This window comes from Sceloporus occidentalis, unplaced genomic scaffold (genome assembly GCF_023333645.1).
Source record: "Sceloporus occidentalis isolate IW3139 unplaced genomic scaffold, rSceOcc1.0.p SCAF_8, whole genome shotgun sequence".
Taxonomy (NCBI): domain Eukaryota; kingdom Metazoa; phylum Chordata; class Lepidosauria; order Squamata; family Phrynosomatidae; genus Sceloporus; species Sceloporus occidentalis.
The window spans coordinates 45,385,683-45,405,835 of NW_028316988.1; the positions used below are offsets into that span (position 1 = coordinate 45,385,683).

Sequence of the window (20,153 nt, forward strand, 5' to 3'; positions counted from 1 at the left end):
GCCTAACATGTGTGCATTTTGCAAGCAAATTCCCTAATATAATGCATTTTTAGCATTATTTTCACAAATATGTGCCATTTTCCTATGGGAGAGATGGGAATGTTAGAAGACAACGGTTTTTCAATGTGTGTAGGTTTGAAATGGCAAAATTAGATCAGTTGCGGACCAAAATGTGAAGCAAACCGCTACCTCCCCAGTCGCTCACATTCACCCTTTACATTTATAGTCTGCATTTCTATTATCTTAGTTGTATCGCAGGAACAATGGAGTGTCTGAAGCGTCCTACGGACCACCGAAAAAGGAGAAATATTGAAGCGTTTATGCCGACTGTTCAGTTCTCTGAACATTTAACTTTTGCCTGACCCGCAAGTGTGTAATGTTGAAGTGAATAATAAAAGAAGAACAGTTAAAAATCAATCTCTTGCTCCTGCTAAACTTCTGAAATCAATTCCATGCTGCTACTAACCTTTGCAGCCGGGAAAACTCCTGAGTCAAGGCACACTGGTGTATATACAGATTTGCACTGCAAGCCTAAAACCTCCAAGGTGAATTTAATTCCTTGGTCTTTTGCCATATTTTATTTTACGGTGTCTGGAAACTAAAGGAACGTGCGGAACGTCTAAGAGGGGCTTTGGGCATCTGTGTCTCAAACGGCAAAAGCTGCCTCACCCAGGTCATAGAGCAAACTACTTTTCCAAATAGCTGTCCAAAAATAGCTTGCAAAGGGAGGAGAAGGATTGTCTGGAAAGGCTGGGATACTGTCTAAATCCGGCACAGAGCTTGGAAGTAACTTCTCACCAATCAGTAGTCCATTACAATTCATGCCTTTCCCAGCAATGAAGATACAATGACATCGTGATGCCGTTGGGATTTAACGGGATAATTTAACTCCTTTTCTGCAATTAATCTAATTTTATTATTATTAATAATAATATCTAAATATTAATAGAGTTATCTAGAGTTATCTAAAATTTAAGGTTCTGTTCTGGATCTTGAGGCTGAACAGGAAAGGATGGTGTTTCCCCCCAACAGACCATAGTTTGTAGCATTCAGATGTATTTCTTTTTAAGTAACTAAAAGTAACTAATTAAAAAATGTAAGCATAATGGCAACTTATTGATATTGAGTCTATAGATATAACTGTTGTCGGTGTTGTTGTTGTTTCCGGCTCATGGCGACCCTAAGGGAAACCTATGAAACCGACACTTGGTTTACGGATATAAGTCACAAATTTCCTTTTCATTAGGAAGAATGAATAATTGTATTAATTTTTCTTCCTGCTGCGAGAAAGTTCTTGAAAACTGTGCAGTTTTGAGGAATGTTTGCAATTCAGGATTTATTCTGCCCCAGAAGGGCAAGGAGTTGCACTAAAACCATGAGAAAATGCCATGCAAAAATGGTGTGTGTTTTGCATATGGAATAAATCCTGAACTGTGAAAACCCTCCTCTGTCAAGGATTGAGCATAGACCCATATGTGAATATTTTTGTGAATGTTCATTTCATTGAAAGCAAATCACAGGCATCCATGCAAAATACAGGGATCCTTGGAAGAAATGGGTGCAGTGCCAAAAGAAGATGGCTGCCATTGTAGAGGCTCAGGTTTCAAAGCTGGATACCTGGTGCATGTTACTATTTGAAGTATTTAGTAGAAATGTATGAGGGGTGGAGATAATTCATGTTGAATGTTTTCTCAGAGGCTCTTCACATGACCTTTGAAGCATTGCGGGGGACATATTCCCATCTATCTTGGCTTTTAGCTTCACTCCTTAGGGCAAAACAGGCACATGGTAAAGATCATATGTGAACACAATGGATGGCACCCTGTTAGTGACATAGGCATGCATGCATTTAACTGTGCATGTAGAGTAATTTTTAAGATAAAATGTGCAACGTTCATAGAGAGTTGAGGGCAGCATAAGCAAAACTGTGTGTCTATGAGACCATTGTGCAAATGGTAGTATATTGAAGTGCTGTGCCGCCTTGGTATCTCCTTGGGTTTGGTTCCAGGACCAAATCTGAGGATGTTCAATTCCCATGAAATGCTATGGATAGTAAAATGGTGTTCCATATCTCAAATGGTGGAATCAACATGAGTGTGTGTGTGTGTGTGTGTGTGTGAATATTTTCAAGCATGGATGCTTGAATCCATGGATAAAGAATCCATGTATATGGAAAGCCGATTGTATATAGAGTTGGATATGAGTGTGCCTTGCCTCGATGCATTGCCTTTGTGCATAGTGCATTGTAGTTGCACAATGAGTTGTCAGCCATGCTCATTGACCATGGCCCTTGTGGTCCCTTCCAACTCTTTGATTCTATGATTCTGTGATTCTATGACTGACCATTGATCCACATACATTGTGCTCCATTGATATTCAGTTTAGGGGTTGTATAAAGTAACTCTGCCAATAGATGTTTACACTACGCTGAAGCAATGTAAGAGCTCCGTCGATGTGCGGTTCGCCTCTTTGTGCTCCATTGTGACTTTTTGAATACCTTATTTATCACCAACATAAGCACAATAGAAATCAGTTCTGTCAGAAACCCTTTGCAGTGGCAGTCCATTGACAAATAGGCCTGTTTTGAAATAGAAATCTGTCACCATTCTCATCTGAGTAGTTGGATTGTTTGCGAGCGTCGCATGCCGTCACATTCACTTCGCCAAATAGGGTCGGAGGTTTCTCATACAGAACACAAAACAATATAGAGAGATACCGCATTGACATTCATCTATTCTATTTGCATCGTCCATGAATGTCTGCCACATCAGTTACTTTGACCTGCTTCAATAGCAGTTGATAGCTTTATATGAAATTCGTGGAGTTCATCACACATCATTGAGACAGTCAGTTGCAATACTTTAACAGTTTTGCTCTCACATAGGATCACCTTTTAGTATTGAGGCTTCCAGATGGAAAAAACAAAACAAAACCAGAAATAGCCAGAGTAGCATTCTGTGCCTTTTTATATAATTCCTCGAAATGCAAATTCAGTAAATTGTAATGATCGGTCTTTTAATGGTATGCTAATTTCTTAATGCATTCAATTTATCCTCGGCAGGTTTCCCCCCTAATTATAAGGCTGAAAAGTGTGGCTGTTTTTTCTCAGATGAATTGTAGAAAATTGCATTACATGGCTTCTTTGAGTAATACCCAAGACATACAGTAGATAAATATAAGTAAACATGTAGTGATAACAAGTCTAATTTTGACAACCCTTGTTGTCATAAATAAAACATTATAGTTTCGGCTTTTCTGGAAACCTTGAGCAGCCTTTTCTTTCTGAGTTTAACTGCAATCCAGAGGTTCTGAAGTGAAAGCCATTTTCTAAGCAATGCTACATTTTTGTGCCATCCCTATTTTGGTAGTTTGAATAGTTTTGTTTTTAATGGGCAAGAGGTACATATACAACATGGATGTCTGCAAGATAAATTTAGACTAAGTACTTTCCCTTCTGTCCTTCCTTCCTTCCTTCCTTCCTTCCTTCCTTCCTTCCTTCCTTCCTTCCTTCCTTCTTTGGCCTAAGGGATAAAGGATAAAAAAGAGAGCTTACTTGCTGATCAAAGTGAATACTGAAGAGTTCTTTAAACATTTAAAACAAATTAGAAGCAATATGTGTAGGGCTTTCCCCCTTCAAAGACAAACATCATGTTAACAGATCGGATTTACTAGGTCCCTGTTAAAAATTTAGCTCCTTGTGATGTTTCCAGAACAGCAACTTCATCATCTGTTTGGCACAAAATTGTAACATTTAGCAAAGCAGCAGTGGCCCTTGGTTTATTTATGATTATTTGGGGCTTTTGGGGAGTGCTTTCCTGCATCTCAAATCCCCTTCTTCTATCTCTGATCATCTCACCAATGTTTTCCATCATCTGTTGCCACCTGACTGTTTTATGTGACAATGCAAGAAAGTAGGAACCTAGGGACTGTGTCAATACAGACTATTCAGAGAAAAAGAAGGAGGTCTTTCCTATTCCTAGCCACTAGCTCTTTTTAATTGAGGGCCTGAACAGACAGTCCAAAATAAAGCTGCTTTGGGTCACTTTGGAGGTATGCTGTTTAAATGACACATGCATCTTAAAAGGCCAGAAGTTGCGCCAAAGCTGCGCTCCCGTCCTTAGGGCTGGAATGTGGCTTTGGCATGGCTGCTGGCTCTTAGGACGCATGCATCATTTAAACAGCATACCTCCAAAGTGACCCAAAGCAGCTTTATTTTGGCCTGTCGGCTCAGGCCCTAACTCCAGGACCATCGCCATACAATTCATGTAGTCTACAACTGAGTTATGGTGCCATCCGACACTATCCACCTATTTGTGATAAGAAGGAAATGGACATAGCTGTCGTTCTATTCCAGTTTCCTGTCCTGGAGCTGCTTCTTCATGTTTCAAAGCCAACCAGTTCCAGCAAAGGACACAGCCTTTCTAAACGTAATGGGAGAAGAAGCACCATCTTGAAAAGGTTACGACGGCAGACTTGCTCCAAAGTCCTATGGTGAAATTTGCAGTCACCGCTTTATCCATCTGCCCAATAAGCCAAGACACAAGCAATGATTATGGATACAACACCAGATTTAAAACTGATTTATTTCTTCTCTTAAGCAACATGGCCATTAGTCAATGTTTTTTAGTTTGAGGCACAGAAAGCTGGCATAATCCTTTCCAGTTACAGGTTCCCAAACGTTGAGGGTTTGAGAAAATGAGTGTTGATTATAATGTCTGGATTTTTACCATTTCCTAAAATTTTCTCCTTAAGAAAATGTCTCTCATTTGGAAACCTTTGGTATTAAAATACATTACAGTTTAGTGCATTGAACACTGGAGTGTTTGAATAAGAATTCTAAGTCTTCATCCTTGCAGTGTATTAAAGTTTCCCAGAGCTTTGTATGGATTAGAAGAAATCTTTCCGATAATCTCTTGTGCCACACCAACTGTGGCAAATGGGGAAACAGTGTTGTTGACTGAATGCAGTAATGTTGCTAACAAACAAATATGCATATCTCTGTATCATTTTATGGCAGCTTCAGTGGAATTTCGGATCATAAACTGTCTTTCATTTTTAATGCACAATCATTTTTTGGGAGGAAAAAGAAGAGTAAATAATACGGTTCTTTCCTGCAAATGCTACATTATCAAGATTAATGGCAACTGTGAATAAATAAAACAAACAGTAAAAGCAATGCCATTGATAAATTGAGATCAATCACAATATATGGAAAAGCTAGCTGTTCAATATAAATACGATCTTAGCCAATCAATGCATTTTTGGGTTGGCAACATGTTGTACTGTTGTGTGCCTTCAAGTTGTATCCAACTTACGGTGAACCTAAGAACCTATCATGGGGTTTTCTTGGCAAGATTTGGCCATAATCACAATTGTACGCATTTGTTTCTTCCTTTCTACAAACCCTTTAGTGCAAATTTGCCAGCTAAGGTTGCAAAAGCTATTTTATTCAGAAGCAAATCATATATTCTTTTTTATGTTTAAAAAAATCACTGCATTGTACTATATTTTTAAAAATCAGTTGTATTTAAGGCGCACCATCACCACCACAAGAAAACCATAATGCTAATTGTAGCAGCAGCGATAAAGTCCATAGTCCAACACTCAAACCACTACGCCACATTGTCTTTGGTTCTAAATAGCCAACATGAATAGCAACCATTGAAAGACTTTACCCACCATAAAACTGTGATGTAACATTGGCTCAGCAGACCTTGATTCAGCTCCGCACCCACACAGGCGCACAAAAGATTGAAGTGGCAGAGGCTCTTATTATGGTTTGTACGCTTTCATACCTCTGAACTTGAGGATTGCGTGGACTCTTCCCATCAAAGCATTTAAGAGCCTTTTGCTCCGGTTTAATACGCACTTGCTCATCCTTATTAAAGGTCACATTTTGGAAGTCGCTTTGAACCTTCCGGCATTCTCCTAGCTTTGAGCATTTTTTCCCTTCTGTGGACCCTCTTTCTGATCACCCTTTAATTACATTTGAAATCCCTTCCATGTCCCTATCTCTGGTCTCTCAATTAGTTCACCTCCAGCTGTGTCAAATTTTTACGAGGTAAGACAAAATATTGCCAGTGATAAGGAACTTAGGTTTTAGCTTATCTTCTCGCAGCAGGCTACTCTGCAGGGCAAAGGATGAGTTTCCAGGACTAGTAGAGTCTAATTTGTTAGTGAGCTCTCCTGCCCTTTTGGGTCTGATTTATTTTCTTTGGAGCATGGCTTGCCAGGACTGCTGCTTAGAAGAGGGGGAGTCCCCTCCTTTCTCTTCCTTTTGCTTGGCAGCTGCAAGCTTCATTGATCAGAAGGCTCCTTTGCAGACAAAAACAAGAGGAGTAAGGGAGGGCAAGACAACAGCTACAAGTCTGCAAGCCACAACCAAGCAAGAGGGTATGAGAACATGGAGCGGTGATGGATCAGGCTTTTCTGCCTGACTGACAGTCCCATGTTACCCAGTACCAGACAGTTTCTAAGTGTTGTCTGGCTATCGTCCTAATCCATTATCCATCCGTCTTGTGCTTGTCTGGCACATTCTGGACAGGTTTTGCTTTTATATTTATTTCAAACATGCACACTTCCACTGTGTGCCCCATGGTTTGCTCATTTGGATGGCCAGATCAGTGGTCCCCAAACCTTTTACCCTTGCGACCCCCTTGACATCTCCATGAGGACAACAGAGTATATGGACAGTGCATGTGTTTTCATTTGCGCATTCATGGACATTCGTATTTTAACATTTGATAAGGAAATAACATCGTTCAAATTAGAAAAAAAATTAAGTAAATTCAATATTTAATTCAACACATGTATAAATTTTCCACGTTAGAAAAGTTTGGGGAAAGGAGGAGAAAGAGGGATCAGGGCCTCCAAAGTTTGTCCCAGGGCAGTGGTTCTCAACCTTTGGGCCTCCAGATGTTTTGGACTTCAATTCCCAGAATGCTCAAAAATATTTTAATAATAATAATAATAATAATAATAATAATAATAAGTTTATTTATACCCCGCCTCTCCCAGTGGATGGAGGTGGCTTACATACATGGAACATATAACACAATATTCATAAAATCACAAATAGCATACAATTAAAACCCTCTTTTCCCCTTATCCCAACCAATCCAAAAACTAATTTAACATAGTAAGATTAAAATCTGTAAAATGGATAAAACCATTTAAACAATTCATGACAGGGAATGCTAATACTAATAATAAGTTTATTTTAATAATACGTTTATTTATTTATTAAGGGTAAGGTTGTGTGTGGCCCTCAATGATATATTTGGGGGCTAAATGCAGCCCCTAGCCTCCCACGGTTGTCCATCCTTGTCTTAGTGCTAAAAGCTGAAAGATTGTCCCCAACAGTAAAAGGTACTCAGGTAATGGAGTGGGTCAGCAATTATTATTATTATTATTATTAGTAGTAGTAGTAGTAGTAGTAGTATCCCACTCTTTTCCCAGAACTGGGACTTCATAATATTAAAAGAACGCTACAATTAAAATCATAGGAAAGAAGTGCATTGTCTATGCTAAGTAGGAAGCAACACAAAGGTTTCTTGCACAAGCTGGGACTTTCTCTGAATGACAATAGTCTTTCCTAGCTTTCTCTTTTCTCTCATGTCCTCTTTACTTCCTAGCTTTGATTCCCTTGTTTATTTCCTTTTCGTCTTACTTACACATAGGAGAGAAATTGAATATGTTACACAGTGAGATGGAACCAAATACTCCTCCATAAGGCATGGTCGAATTGACCTTTATGAGCTCATGGGTCCTTTCATGCTATACAGTTATAGCACTATAATTCCTTCTTAACTGCCTCCTAGCTCTCTGGCAACGAATACCATATCACCCTTCCCAAATGGCAAATTCCATAGGTTTAAGGTGGAATTGTAGTGCAATAATTGTGTAGCGTGAAAGGGCACCATGTTGGTGGATATCCTGTGATAATGTTTGGGTACATTGGTCTGTTGCTGAAGGTACAAATTCAGGTACCAAATTCTTTGAACTACTAACACATTTCATTTTTTAAAACTAGTAATACATATGCAACATGGCATCTTATTCCTTTTCTTCTGTTAAGGACATTCGAATGTCTCCTGTGCCCAGCCCATGCTTGAACCTTTTGAAGACAGATCCCTTAAAACTAGACGGAAGGGAAATCTTTTGAGTGACAAGCCTTTTTCTCATCTGCCTAATCGGAGGTAGCAGATGTGTCTAGATGTCTTTCATATCCTTCCATGGAAGTTAAATCAGCAGGAAGATATAATTTTATTTGAAGGTGAGGAGGGGAATAAAAGAATATAGTGATGGTATGTATATGTACTTTTGATGCAGCGATGGAGGGACCGTGCTTAAATCAGAGAAAGGACCACGTTTTCAGATAGTTGAGAGCGATGAAGGCTTTGTTTTATCTGTGCAAAAACTGGGACCAGGAAAGAAGACAAGACTGGAATAGTGGTTGTAGCCAAGTCGGCTTTTACGATTTAAGGGTATTCCAGAGCAATGTATTTCACAGGGTGTTTTTAAAATGTTCCTCAGCCTGCTAGATCCAAATCTAGCCATGACAAAGTGGAAGTTTTCAGTTTTGACCCCAAATAAATGTTGGCTACCAAGTCGGCTTGAAGCCGACTCACTCCTTGGCCAACATAGGATAGGTCCAAAATAGCCAGAATACTCTTTGCTGCCCCCGTTATCAATTACAAATGTAACTTTGTGATGGGAAAACAGTCGTGTAGCATGTTCTGGAGGAGCACATACCTTTATGGCATGCACCACAAATATGAAATACAGACCAAATTTATTTTGTTCAAGTGCGTATTTGTCATTTACCCTGAAAGAAAATTCCACGATATCCTCAAATACTCTTCTGAAGTGGCTTTGAATTTACTTTTAACTCTCTTGGTTAACTCTTTTTGTTAAATGGCAAATGTGCTATGAACCGTACAGTTAAAAGTAAGGATAAATTAGGTGTCATGGAGTAAAGAAATTCAGTGCTAAATGCAGATAGTAAAAAGAGAAAGCAATGATTTCTTTAGGCAACTCATTCCACCTTTTGTTAATTGGGTGCCACCTTTCAGCTTCACAGATGATTGGATAAAATATTTACCATTCGCTTTCTTACACGATATTTATTACATTAAATATGCAGACCTTATTTTATATTATCCTTTCTTCCTTCATTGTGATTGGATATATTTTTTTCTCTCTCCAGTTCAGAGCTCACTCAATTGAGTTTACTGTCATTATTTCTCACCGTAGAGAGGTATCATTTGATGGTGAAAATGGCTCCATTTCTTCATTTTCTCCCACTTTGATGATCAACTTGTCTTAATTTTATTCTCTCAACTGTTGTTTACTGGGATTATCTTGTCCTAACTTCTGTTTCAGCTCTCACTAGCACTTAAAATTGAAAATACTGGCAAGCCGTTGTACACAGGGCAAGGATCAGTGTGGTATAGTGGTTTAAGTGTTGGACTACAAACGATGCAAAACCAGGGTTTGAATCCCCACTCAGCCATAGCAAAAGTAATAGCAATAGCAAGTACATTTCTATACTACCTTTCCATATAGTACTCCCTAACCAATTTGCAATGTGTAAGCCAATTTCCCCCAACAAGCTGAGTACTCAGTTGATGCATACCTTTCTTCTGGGTGTTGCTGCAAGCATATGAGAAAGTTGAGGATGTTCAGCTTTCCTGGCCCATCTGGTTATGTTATTCATATGTGGCACTGCATCACACCAAAACATTTCCCAAGCTGCTGCTTCTGCTATTATACAGTATGTATGAGAAATTGTTTGTATATGAGAGGGAAAGCGATTCAGGGGGAGGAAAAAGACCCTAAGAGTAACAGAAATCCACTTTTATCTCCTCTTGGGAATATGCAGTATTGTAGGTAACAAGGTTAGATGTGCAAAGCTAAAACCCGCCATTTATGGCACTGTAAGAGCTTCAGAGAAAATGCATCCTGAGGGAGTCAGACCACTACAAAAGCATGCATATTTAAGGAAATACTCGGCGAAGGCAGTGCATAGCATTCAGAGGGGAAAGCATTCTCTGTTCACAACCCAACAGTTTTGGGTTTTATTTTTTTTATTCTGCATCAGCAAAATACTTGCTTTTTTGAATATTATTTACCATGTCGTGGGTTTATATTCTGTCCTGAGAATTAAAATATAAATGGATGCCTGCATTCAGCCTCTTTGGAAATATGTCATCAGATTAGCATTCCTCTGATGTACTCGGTTTCCCTGTGGCTCCTGCCACTACAAATAGTCACAACCCCAACGGCAGGCTCCTGTCAGCAGAAAGATGCCTGGAAGTGGGTTGCCTACAGCTCTTGTTCCTTGGACCCAGCTGGCAAAGTGTGCTCAGTTAGCTCCAGAGGAGGTTCAAAGGCTGGAAGGTGGAGGCAAGAGAGAATTGTGTCTCTGTGTAAAGATTACAACTTGCAGCTATCATGGCTGCTGACCATGCTGGCTGGGGAATTCTCTGAGTTTTTGTCCAAAAATATATATAACTCTACCAAGCTCTGGGCTAAAGCATGAAATATATGACACACACACACACACATTTTGACCATTCTGTTACCGTTTTTGTTGCAGAGATGGAATTTTGCGACACCCCACACAACTTGTGCCTCGGCTACCAGGGAGAGATGCATGCTGTTTCCCAGCACGGCTATCCAATAGAGATGGGTTCAGATGTGGACACTGAGACGGAAGGTGGAGCCTCCCCAGACCAGGCCTTGCGGATGTGGATGTCGGGGATGAAATCGGAGCACAGTTCCTGTTTGTCGAGCCGTGCCAACTCTGCACTGTCCCTTACGGATACTGACCACGAAAGGAAGTCTGATGGAGAGAATGGTAATGAAGCAACCTGGGTAACCAATTGCAAAGTCAGAGGTCCCTTCCTTCCTTCCTCTCTTTGTAACCCACTATTCAATAATAATTGTTATTGTTGTTAACTGCTCTTGACTCATGGCGAGCCTGTGGATGACACATCTCCAAGATCCCCTGTCCTCTACTGCTCTGTAATTTCAAGCTATGATGTCCCTGATTCAGTTTTTCCATCTAGAGTGCGGTCTTCCTCTCTTTCTACTACTCTCAACTTTTCCCACCATTATTGTCTTTCCTAATGAGTTGTGCCTTATCATGATGTGGCCAAAGTATGACAGCCTCAATTTGATCATCTTGGCTTACAGGAAGATTTCAAGCTTGATCTACTCCAGGACCCATTGGTTTGTCATCTTAGCCATCCATGGCATCCTCAGCACTCACATCTCAAATGAGTTGATTTTCTCTTTATCCACTTTTTTCACTGTCCAGCTCTCATATAGGCTCAGTACATAAGGGCAGTACATAGGCTCAGTACATAAGGGCAGGAAGCAGCGTGTCGATGCCGATTCTAGGGTTCAGGAGCGTGCAGCAACACATGCTCTTGAACCCTAGTCTGTACGGACACCGCCATCATGGCAACCTCCTATCCATATAGGGGCCGCCATGATGACGTCACCGCCGTACAGCGACCAGACGTCGCATCATGGCGGTGCCCCACCACAAAAAAGAAGCGCTCTAGGCAGCTTCTTTTTGGTGGTGTGTCAGTGTTTCAGCGTGCGTCTACTGCAGTACCGACTCAGGGCAAAGATGGCTGGCATGGAGCTGCCCGTCTGTCGAGACCCATAGTAAGGTTTATTAGACTAGACTGTGGACTTTTCCTCCAAGGCTGCATTATCATTTCCACTCCATACAAACACAAACAACAACAAAATTCAAAACCATTTAAAATCTTATTTTAAGACAAAGATTAAAAGCAGTACAGCACCACAAAAAGCCCTTCAAAGAGTCACAATGTCACAATGAGACTTTTCATTCTTTCATGATAAGCTTCATCCCATAACATGTTGGAACGTGAAGAAAGACTTCATCAACAATTGACCTTTGTAGATGGACAGGTCCATATGGAGGGAAACTGTCCTTTGGGTATTCTTGTCCTAATCTATTTAGGGCCTTCAAGGCACTGTCATTTTGAAATGAGTTTGGAAATGGACCAGCAGGGATGAATAAACAAAAATGCATTTTAGGAACAAGCTGTAACATTTCTGAAGCAGTGGGCAGCACAGTTATTATACAGAGAGAGAGACAGAGAGAGGGAGATTATTTGCATAGTATAATTTCTTCTGTTTAATACTTAAAATGTTCAGTTTAGTTTAGAACAATGTCTATTGATAGATTTGGAGGAGGCGAGGAAATCATAAAATTATCCAAAAGAGTAAAAATAAAAACTGAAATCTCCAGCCACATTTGGCATGTTGGCACTAATTTGAGCACAGAAGATATTAGAGTTGAATGGGAAAAGCCCTTGTGATGTACGCCCTTTTCACTGTTTGACTTAGATATGTTCTGACAGAGGGAGAGTTTGGGTCATTTGTGAAGTTGGTAGTGTAATTTGAAATATGTCCCACCGTTGTCCTTCTTTGTTCAAGGGCAATATCCCACAGATATTTAAGGTTACGAGAGAATTCAGGAAGATCTATGTTGATGTGGGTTGGGAGTAATGCATTTTGTATGCTCTTTTTATTTTGGAACAGGCGTTGCTAACCCTAATTCTCATACTCTTTTCACAATCTATTTACAAGGCATTTTAAGTAGATAGCATGGCTTTGCACCTGCTTGGCCAACGTCCAACAGGCAAGAAATCTCCTATGTATTTACCCAAATAATATTTCAGGCCATGGAATGGAAGCCTAGAAAATGTGTTTGCAGCCCAAGGGCAGAGCGTGTTGCTGTGTCTTGGAAATGGGACAGAGTTTTACAAAAAGAATATACAGCCATCAGAAAAATGCATTGTAGGAGCATTTCTATACTCACCAAAGAGTGTGGGATACGAGCAGCAATTCCTGATAGATTTGTGTGTGTGTGTGTGTATATACATATACATATGTATTATGGCATCATAGTCAGTATTCTAGTTGTAAGTTCTTGAGTCTTATTTGATCACAGTTAGCCTTGAGCCTTTATTTTCAGGGCACATGTTTTGGTTTTCAATGGTAATTCAATGGCTAATAGAGAGCTTCTGGCCATTGCAGATAACTCCTCCAGCTGCAACTCGAACACCAAGTTTAAGAGGGCCTTTTGCAAAATGACCACTGGTATGTGGTGGTTTTATAGTAATGCTAATGAGTGGTGGGAAACAGCATAGCCTCCAACATATCACAGATGAAGCCAGGGACGCATGTGGCCAGGTAACATCATAGTGTGGTCGTTGAATGAGAGAATTGTAGGGTTGGAAGGGACCACGAGGGCCACCTACTCCAACCCCTGCCATTATCATGTCCTGCTTCCAGAACATGGTCATGGACACTGACTCAGAGACTAAAGCAATGGACATGTTGAGACCTGCTGCTGAACCAGAGCAAGAGGAGGTTCCACAGCCACAAGTCTCAGATACAATCTAGGCCTCGTTTCCACTACCTTTTAACTCAGATCATGAATCAGTTTGAACTGGTTCAAACGACCCCAGTTCCCACTTAATCCGAATCGCTGAAGAAATTCCAAGAGGGGGGCCATGCGCTAGACCCATTTAACCCACGTCTTTTTGACACTGGTTTTTTCCCCACTTCTTTTTCGATAAATCAAATCTGTGCAAGTGTGAACTACATGTGGATCGGAATCAATTCAAATTTCCCCTTCGGCCGGCTGGAACCGAATCATTTTGAATTGATTCATTTGTGAATGAGAACCACAAGTGGATTATTTTGGAGAGAAAAAATGCAGTAGAGGCAAACGTAGTGGGAACCACACTCCGCTGTCAAATCAATCCATCGATTTGGGTCACACGCCAATTTATCTGCAAGTGGGAATGGGGCCATAGTATAGTACCAGCTCTGGCAGAGAATCCTGCCCATTCAGATACAGAGGACCATTTCCATCTACCTACCTTCACCAGTTGGAGATAATAAAGGGAGGGCTTATAAGCAGCAGTTGTGCTGAGCTGCAAATTCACAGCCCTGCCTCCAGGAGCTGATGGAGATTATCTGACTTTCCAGGTTCCCCATTATGTTCTTGAACTTTGTGCTTGACCTGGACCGTGTTTGTTGACTCCAGATGCTGTTATCTGACTTGGACACTGCTCAACTGTTTTTGGGACTTAAGGCTTGTATTTATTAAAGTAAAGTAAGTGCTGAACTGTACTTTGCTCTGTGACTTGGCTTGCCCATTAGCTGCTGGCTATCAGCTGTGAAGTGACAAGCCTTTGGCTGGACTGTAGTTTTTTGTGGGTTTTCTGGGCTATGAGGCCATGTTCTAGAGGAGTTTATTCTTGATGTTTCACCAGCAGCTGTGACTGGCATCTTCAGAGAATGCTGGCATGGAAGAGAGTGGGGTATATATGCTATTCATTGAAAGGAAGCGATTTACATGCTAATCTGTGTGGTTCTGTTGTTAACATGTAAATTGCTTCCTCTCAACCAACAGTATATATATACCCCACTCTCTTCCATGCCAGCATTCTCTGAAGATGCCAGCCGCAACTGCTGGTGAAACGTCAGGAAAAAAAACTCTTGTAGAACTCATAGCCTGGAAAACACAAAAAAAACTATGGATGCCAGCCATGAAAGCCTTTGCCTGGACTATGCTTGGGGCAGGTACATCTTCAGAGTACTTCTCAGAGATAGTCATGCAACCTTTAGTTAAAGACTTAAAATAAGGAGAATCCACCATATGATATAGTCTATTCCACTATGTCAGGATGTTTTTCTTAATGTTAAGGAGGCATCTCCTCTCTTGCACTGAATCCATTGATGTGTGTTCTAGTCTCTGGAGCAGCTGCAAACAACCGTGTTCCATCTTTGACATTGCATCCCTTCCATTATTTATGAATGTCTATCATATCATCTCTCAGTCTTCACTTCCCCAAACTAAACATTCTCAGTTCCCTAAGTTGTTCTTCATAGGACATTTTTACTGGACCTTTACCAACATGTGCTGTGTCTGTACTGCAGAAATAATCCAGGTTGGCACCAATTTAACTGCCATGACTCAATGCTATGGAAGTCTGGGAACTGTAGTTTGTTGTGGCACCGGAGCTCCTCTGACAAAGGCTAAATGTCTCACAAAACTACAAATCCCATAGCATTGAGCCATGGCAGTTGAAGCCGTGTCAAGCTGCATTATTTCTGCAATGTACATGCAGCCTGAATTTGGTCATTGAGCTGAATGTTTGTGCTTCAATTTCCCAGTCAGATCAATTCTCATTGCTGTAGCTATATGATAAGTGGTGTAAAGAACCTGAGCGGACTTTCCTGGTAGTGCATTGCCCAAAAGCAGGGATTATGTTCTTCTTTATTTCTTATTCTCATGGAAATCACCTCCAGGGATCTGTGAGGTTTGTGTTGATTCATGCAATACTTCCTTCGTTCGGCCGTGGCCAGAGAACCGCTCTGCAAGGGGTTTTTTCACATGCATGAACTGGGCTGTGGCATATTAAAAAACAGGCTGATTTCAGTGGTTCCTGGGGCTGAGTAAATTATATATTACTAACTACTGGTAAAGAATGACTCTTGGAGAAATCGTTGCCTTGTCCAGCTTTACTATAAATAGTCCTCTGCTACCAAATAAACATGCATTGCATGCGTGATGAAAGAAAGAAAGAAAGAAAGAAAGAAAGAAAGAAACCATTGGCAGTAAAGCTTCTGGATGTCAGCAGCAGCTGAATTATGGAAGTGAGTGTTGTGCAGTAAGATGGATTTAGTGTGAACATGTTACAATAGTAGGAAAGGTGGGTTTTTTAACAAAACGTATCAACACAGTCTTAATACACTATTGTACCAATGTTTTTTCTGACATAGTATACCTTGTAAGCATATTTGGCAAACATTTCAGTATAAAGAAAGACATTTGGCTCTATCCCTGTGTGCAGGCTGAGGATGGCAGGAATTTGTATCTGGTTTGGGAAAGCTAATATATGTACTCCCGCAACCATACAAAATGTCCTGTATGCTAGAAACATTACATATTTATTAATTCATTTGAATAATATGCCACTTTTCTCTTAAGCAGGGGACTCACAGAGCCTTAAAAGTTGAATAGAAGTTGTTGTTGTTGATGATGATGATGATGCATTTTGTCCTGTGGATTTGGATTTTTAAATGCGTCTTGGTAGGGTGGTGGGTTTGTTTGTCTGTCTTTTGAGCCAAGAGCTATGCCACAAAATTCAGACAGTTGGAAAAAATCCAAAGGTGGTGGCATCCTAATTCACATACTAGTCAAAGAAGTGTGGACCACATTGGTTTGCTTCAAAGTTCAGACCAGACAAAGTCTACAAGTATCTTAAATTTCAAGCACTGCTTCCCCTGAATCCGTAGCATTTGCGCCTGACACTGAGAAACCAAAAACAGCCCCAAACAACAACAAGAACAACAGTCTTTTAAAAGAAGCAAATGGAGTGAACAGAGGAGAGCAGAAGCATGGTAGAAGCAGTGAGTGGAACAAATGAGACAGATGGCAGAAGGCATAACAGAAATTCGTGGCAGGAAACAGGGAGGTGGTGAGACCAAAGACAAGGGAATGATAGCACTCAGTTTGGGAAATGAGGGGAGCAAATAAAAGCTCATGCAAATAAACTCTTATCTCCTTTCATAACCACACACACACACTTCAACAGCATAGACGTTTCCATCATTTGTGGTAGAGATGGTATTTTTAAGTGAAAACACAAAGCGGCTGCACCAGAGATTGGGAGAAAGTCAGCATTTCCTAAGGCGATGGCGAACCTCCTCTGAATGAACCTTGCCAAGAAAACCCCATGGTACGTTTGCTTTAGGGTTGCTGTGAGTTGGGAAAGACCTGAAAGCACACAACAGCAACAACGAGGGCTTGCTATCCTTGTTGTGTATGTAATGTTGTCACCCTCACCTTCCAGATTGTTGTGATGGGGAAAAGAGTGACCATTAGAAACCCCCAGAGCACCTCAGAAGCCCTTCTGTGCCAAGTGATGTGTCCTTAAGTTGTGTTGATATCAGAGGAGCTGGAGCATTCGCTTGCATAACAAGGTGCAGGAATGCAGCTTATGCATAACGGAGGAGCTCACAGGGATGGTCTTACTTCTCCCCACTTCAGCTTTGGCTCTATGATAAAGATTGATGGACTGTCTAACCACCCTCCTGCAGCAGAGTCTTTGGGAGATGCAGCAGGCGTTCTCACTCAATTAAATATATACATATTTCCTGCTTTAGATCCTGGTTTATTTCCTGCACATAAAAGGAAACGGCACCTTCTCTTTTGCAGATGATGCACAGAATGTGCCAGTGCGTTATGGATTGTTTTCATCATTATGCTCCAGCTTGCTTGCCTGCCTGCTTCTTTCCTTTCCTCCCTTTTGCTTGCAAACAACCCCTACTTTTAAAGAGCATTTTATTCTACAGCTGCACAAGCAACTCTTAGGAACCAGTTGCTGGTAATATTTAATATTGCACCGAAGAGTTCAGTGGAACAACATTTTGAACTGAAAGAAATATGATTTATTATGTTTCCATCAGCCATCTGACCTTTGCCGACAGCTCAAAAACGGTTCAAAAATGCCGCTGCTTGCTTCGCAGACATTTCAAACCATGTCTTTAGCTTGGCAGTCCGGGTGGGTTTTGTTTTTATTTTATTGCAGGCAATGAAAATAGAATTTAATCTGATGTCTTATGTATTGACTGATTAATTTCCAAAATATATGGTGGTATAAAACATTAAAAATGAAGGCAAATATACAACTATGAAACACTTACGGTACCTAATTGGCATGACCAAGCCTAAACCAGGATTTGAGGATCTGTGACCCTGCAGATGCTTTGGCACTTCAGTTCCCATTAGCCCCAGAAATCCTGACCAGTATGGTACTGGTAATGGGTGATGGTCCATCCTTCTCCTCTCCTGTTCAATCTTATCCTTAGAGTGATCATTGGTGCTTTGAATTATGCTCCAAACAAGGAAACAAATGCAGACTGCAGAACCACCAGCAGAATCAGCTGCTGTTTAGTGCATCTGATTTGGAAACAGGCTGCTATCTTTTCCACCTCGATTAGCCTCCAAAAAGACTCGGAGCCAGACACGCTCAGAATGCCCTGCAATTGCCAAGTCTTCAGGCTGCAAACGCGACCCAGCAGGGCTGCCAATTTGCATTGGATAACCAAATCTCTGAACATACAGATGGAGTGGCTGTCCCTCTTCTTTAAAAGCTCAAGGGAGAGCCGCGTTGGCTATGCTACAACAAAATGCCATGACACTGCCTCCCCCTTTCAGCAACATCTGTGATTTTGTGGTTAGCGCAAGTACCTAGTGGGGAAAAAGCAGCTTAAATACATATATTTCCTTCCATTTCTCGAGTGGCAGCAAAGTCCTGCATTTTAGCACTGACAATCTGCAGGCTTAGGTTGTTTTGGTGCTGTGTGTGTGTGTGTGCATGTGTTTTACTTTTCCATGGGATGCTCATAATGGTTTTTATTTTCTCTTCTTGTGGTTTCATGCATATAGGCTGTATCCTTCTTCCCTAGGCATTCTTTGAACACGTTCAGTTCAACGTTTATCTCCATTTGTATTGATAATTACAGTGATTATTTGTTTATTAACTTGTGCTTCATTCTCCATTCTGGGACTGCAGTTCTGGCATTTTCTTCCTCTGAAAAGTAGATCCGGCTGCATTTGTCTAGGTCTCCTCTTTCCTGCTTTTGGATTTCTTCATAGGAGCTAATGTTTTGGAATGTCTTTTTTTGCTCTTCTCCCCCCAATATGTTGTCTGATGACTCCATTACAATTCTGATTTTCTTTATTGAATCGCTTTAGGGTATAATTTATTTCTGCTCTTTAGTGCTCCTCATCCATGTCTGAAGTCGTAGGCATTATTTCAATCACTCGTTCTTGTTTACATCTTTCGTTTCCAGTCAGCCTCTCCTTTTCTGTCTCTTAAGCATCCCCCTGGCTTGCATCTATGTTAAATCTTCTGGCATCCAATTTCCCTCTAATACAGACACGAAATAACGTATCATTTCCAGACCTTTAAATATCAAGCCCGGCTCCATCTTTCCTCCTTAGAAGCATAGTTTAATCATGGCGTTAAGATTAAATCCAATAGCTCTATTTAAAAATAAAAAATAGAAAGGGGGAGAGAGAAGAAGAGAACTGTCTAGTGAACATATGAAAATGGCACAGTCGCAAGCAAAATGGCATAGATATATTTCTGTGAAATTACATTTTACTGCCTTGTAGTGCATAGCAAACACACTGAGATTACTAAAGGAGGATTCTAAATGATGTCAGTGAACAATGGCATGGTGGGTTGTTTATGATACACACTTCCAATTATCTGGGGCTTTTCACTTTGTCATCTTCCTCCTTTTGTATAACCTTTCCTCCAGACCTATTTCCCAATAACCTGTGAATAAGTCTTGTTCATGGCTAGTTCATAAAGCTGCATAACTCTGGGCATTACTTGTGGATTGATGCGGGAGCTGCTGCCTCATCTATGCTGAGGTTTTGGTAATGGGGAAAATGAGCCTTCTGGTACTTGCTATGATTCTCGAGTCAAATGGATGTTTTTCTCTCTCCAGGCTTAGAGGGCACTGCTTTGAGGTCAGCCTCTATGGGCCTGGCATGTTGGTCTGTTCATATGTTAGCTGGGATCTTAGGGTCTAGGATAGCGCAAGACACTTCAGTATCCCAGTCATTGGGTGCGATGGTACCAATTCCATTCTATGCACACAAGCAAATTGTATTGACACATTGGAAAACAGCAGAATAGTTTAGGAGATACGAAGTGCACAAATGCACAGTTCTGTGGCACATACAAGGTTTGTCCTCCCATGAATGCTGTGGTGGTGGGGCTCATGTGGGGAAGGTATCCTCCACCTGAGATGGTTTTATCACTCTTCCTAATATCTCAATGAGATAGTTGTCTCACTCCGCCAATCTATGTCAGTGCTCAGAATTAGTCCTAAGCTTTCTGGATTTGTTGTTATTAAATGCCTTTGAGTTGACCCTGACACATGGTGACCCTTGGATGAGATCCCTCCATGACTCCCAGTCCTCCACTGCTCCTCTACGTTCATACCTGTGAGCATCCTAAAGTCAATCTATCTAGCTTGAGGTCTTCCTTCTTTCTGTTTCCCTCCACCTG

The 20,153-nt window shown here is 40.9% G+C and overlaps 1 protein-coding gene across 10 annotated transcripts in view; it reads left to right on the forward strand.

Annotated features, from left to right (window-relative positions):
* LOC149308809 (teneurin-1) overlaps positions 1-20,153 on the forward strand; it is a 293,986-nt gene that overhangs the window by 102,018 nt on the left and 171,815 nt on the right. For all 10 annotated transcript variants that reach the window (XM_089536504.1, XM_089536512.1, XM_089536509.1 and 7 more), the window contains exon 3: positions 10,601-10,861. In XM_089536504.1, coding sequence (XP_089392630.1) covers positions 10,601-10,861 — 261 coding nt within the window. The remainder of the gene's footprint in view (positions 1-10,600; positions 10,862-20,153) is intronic.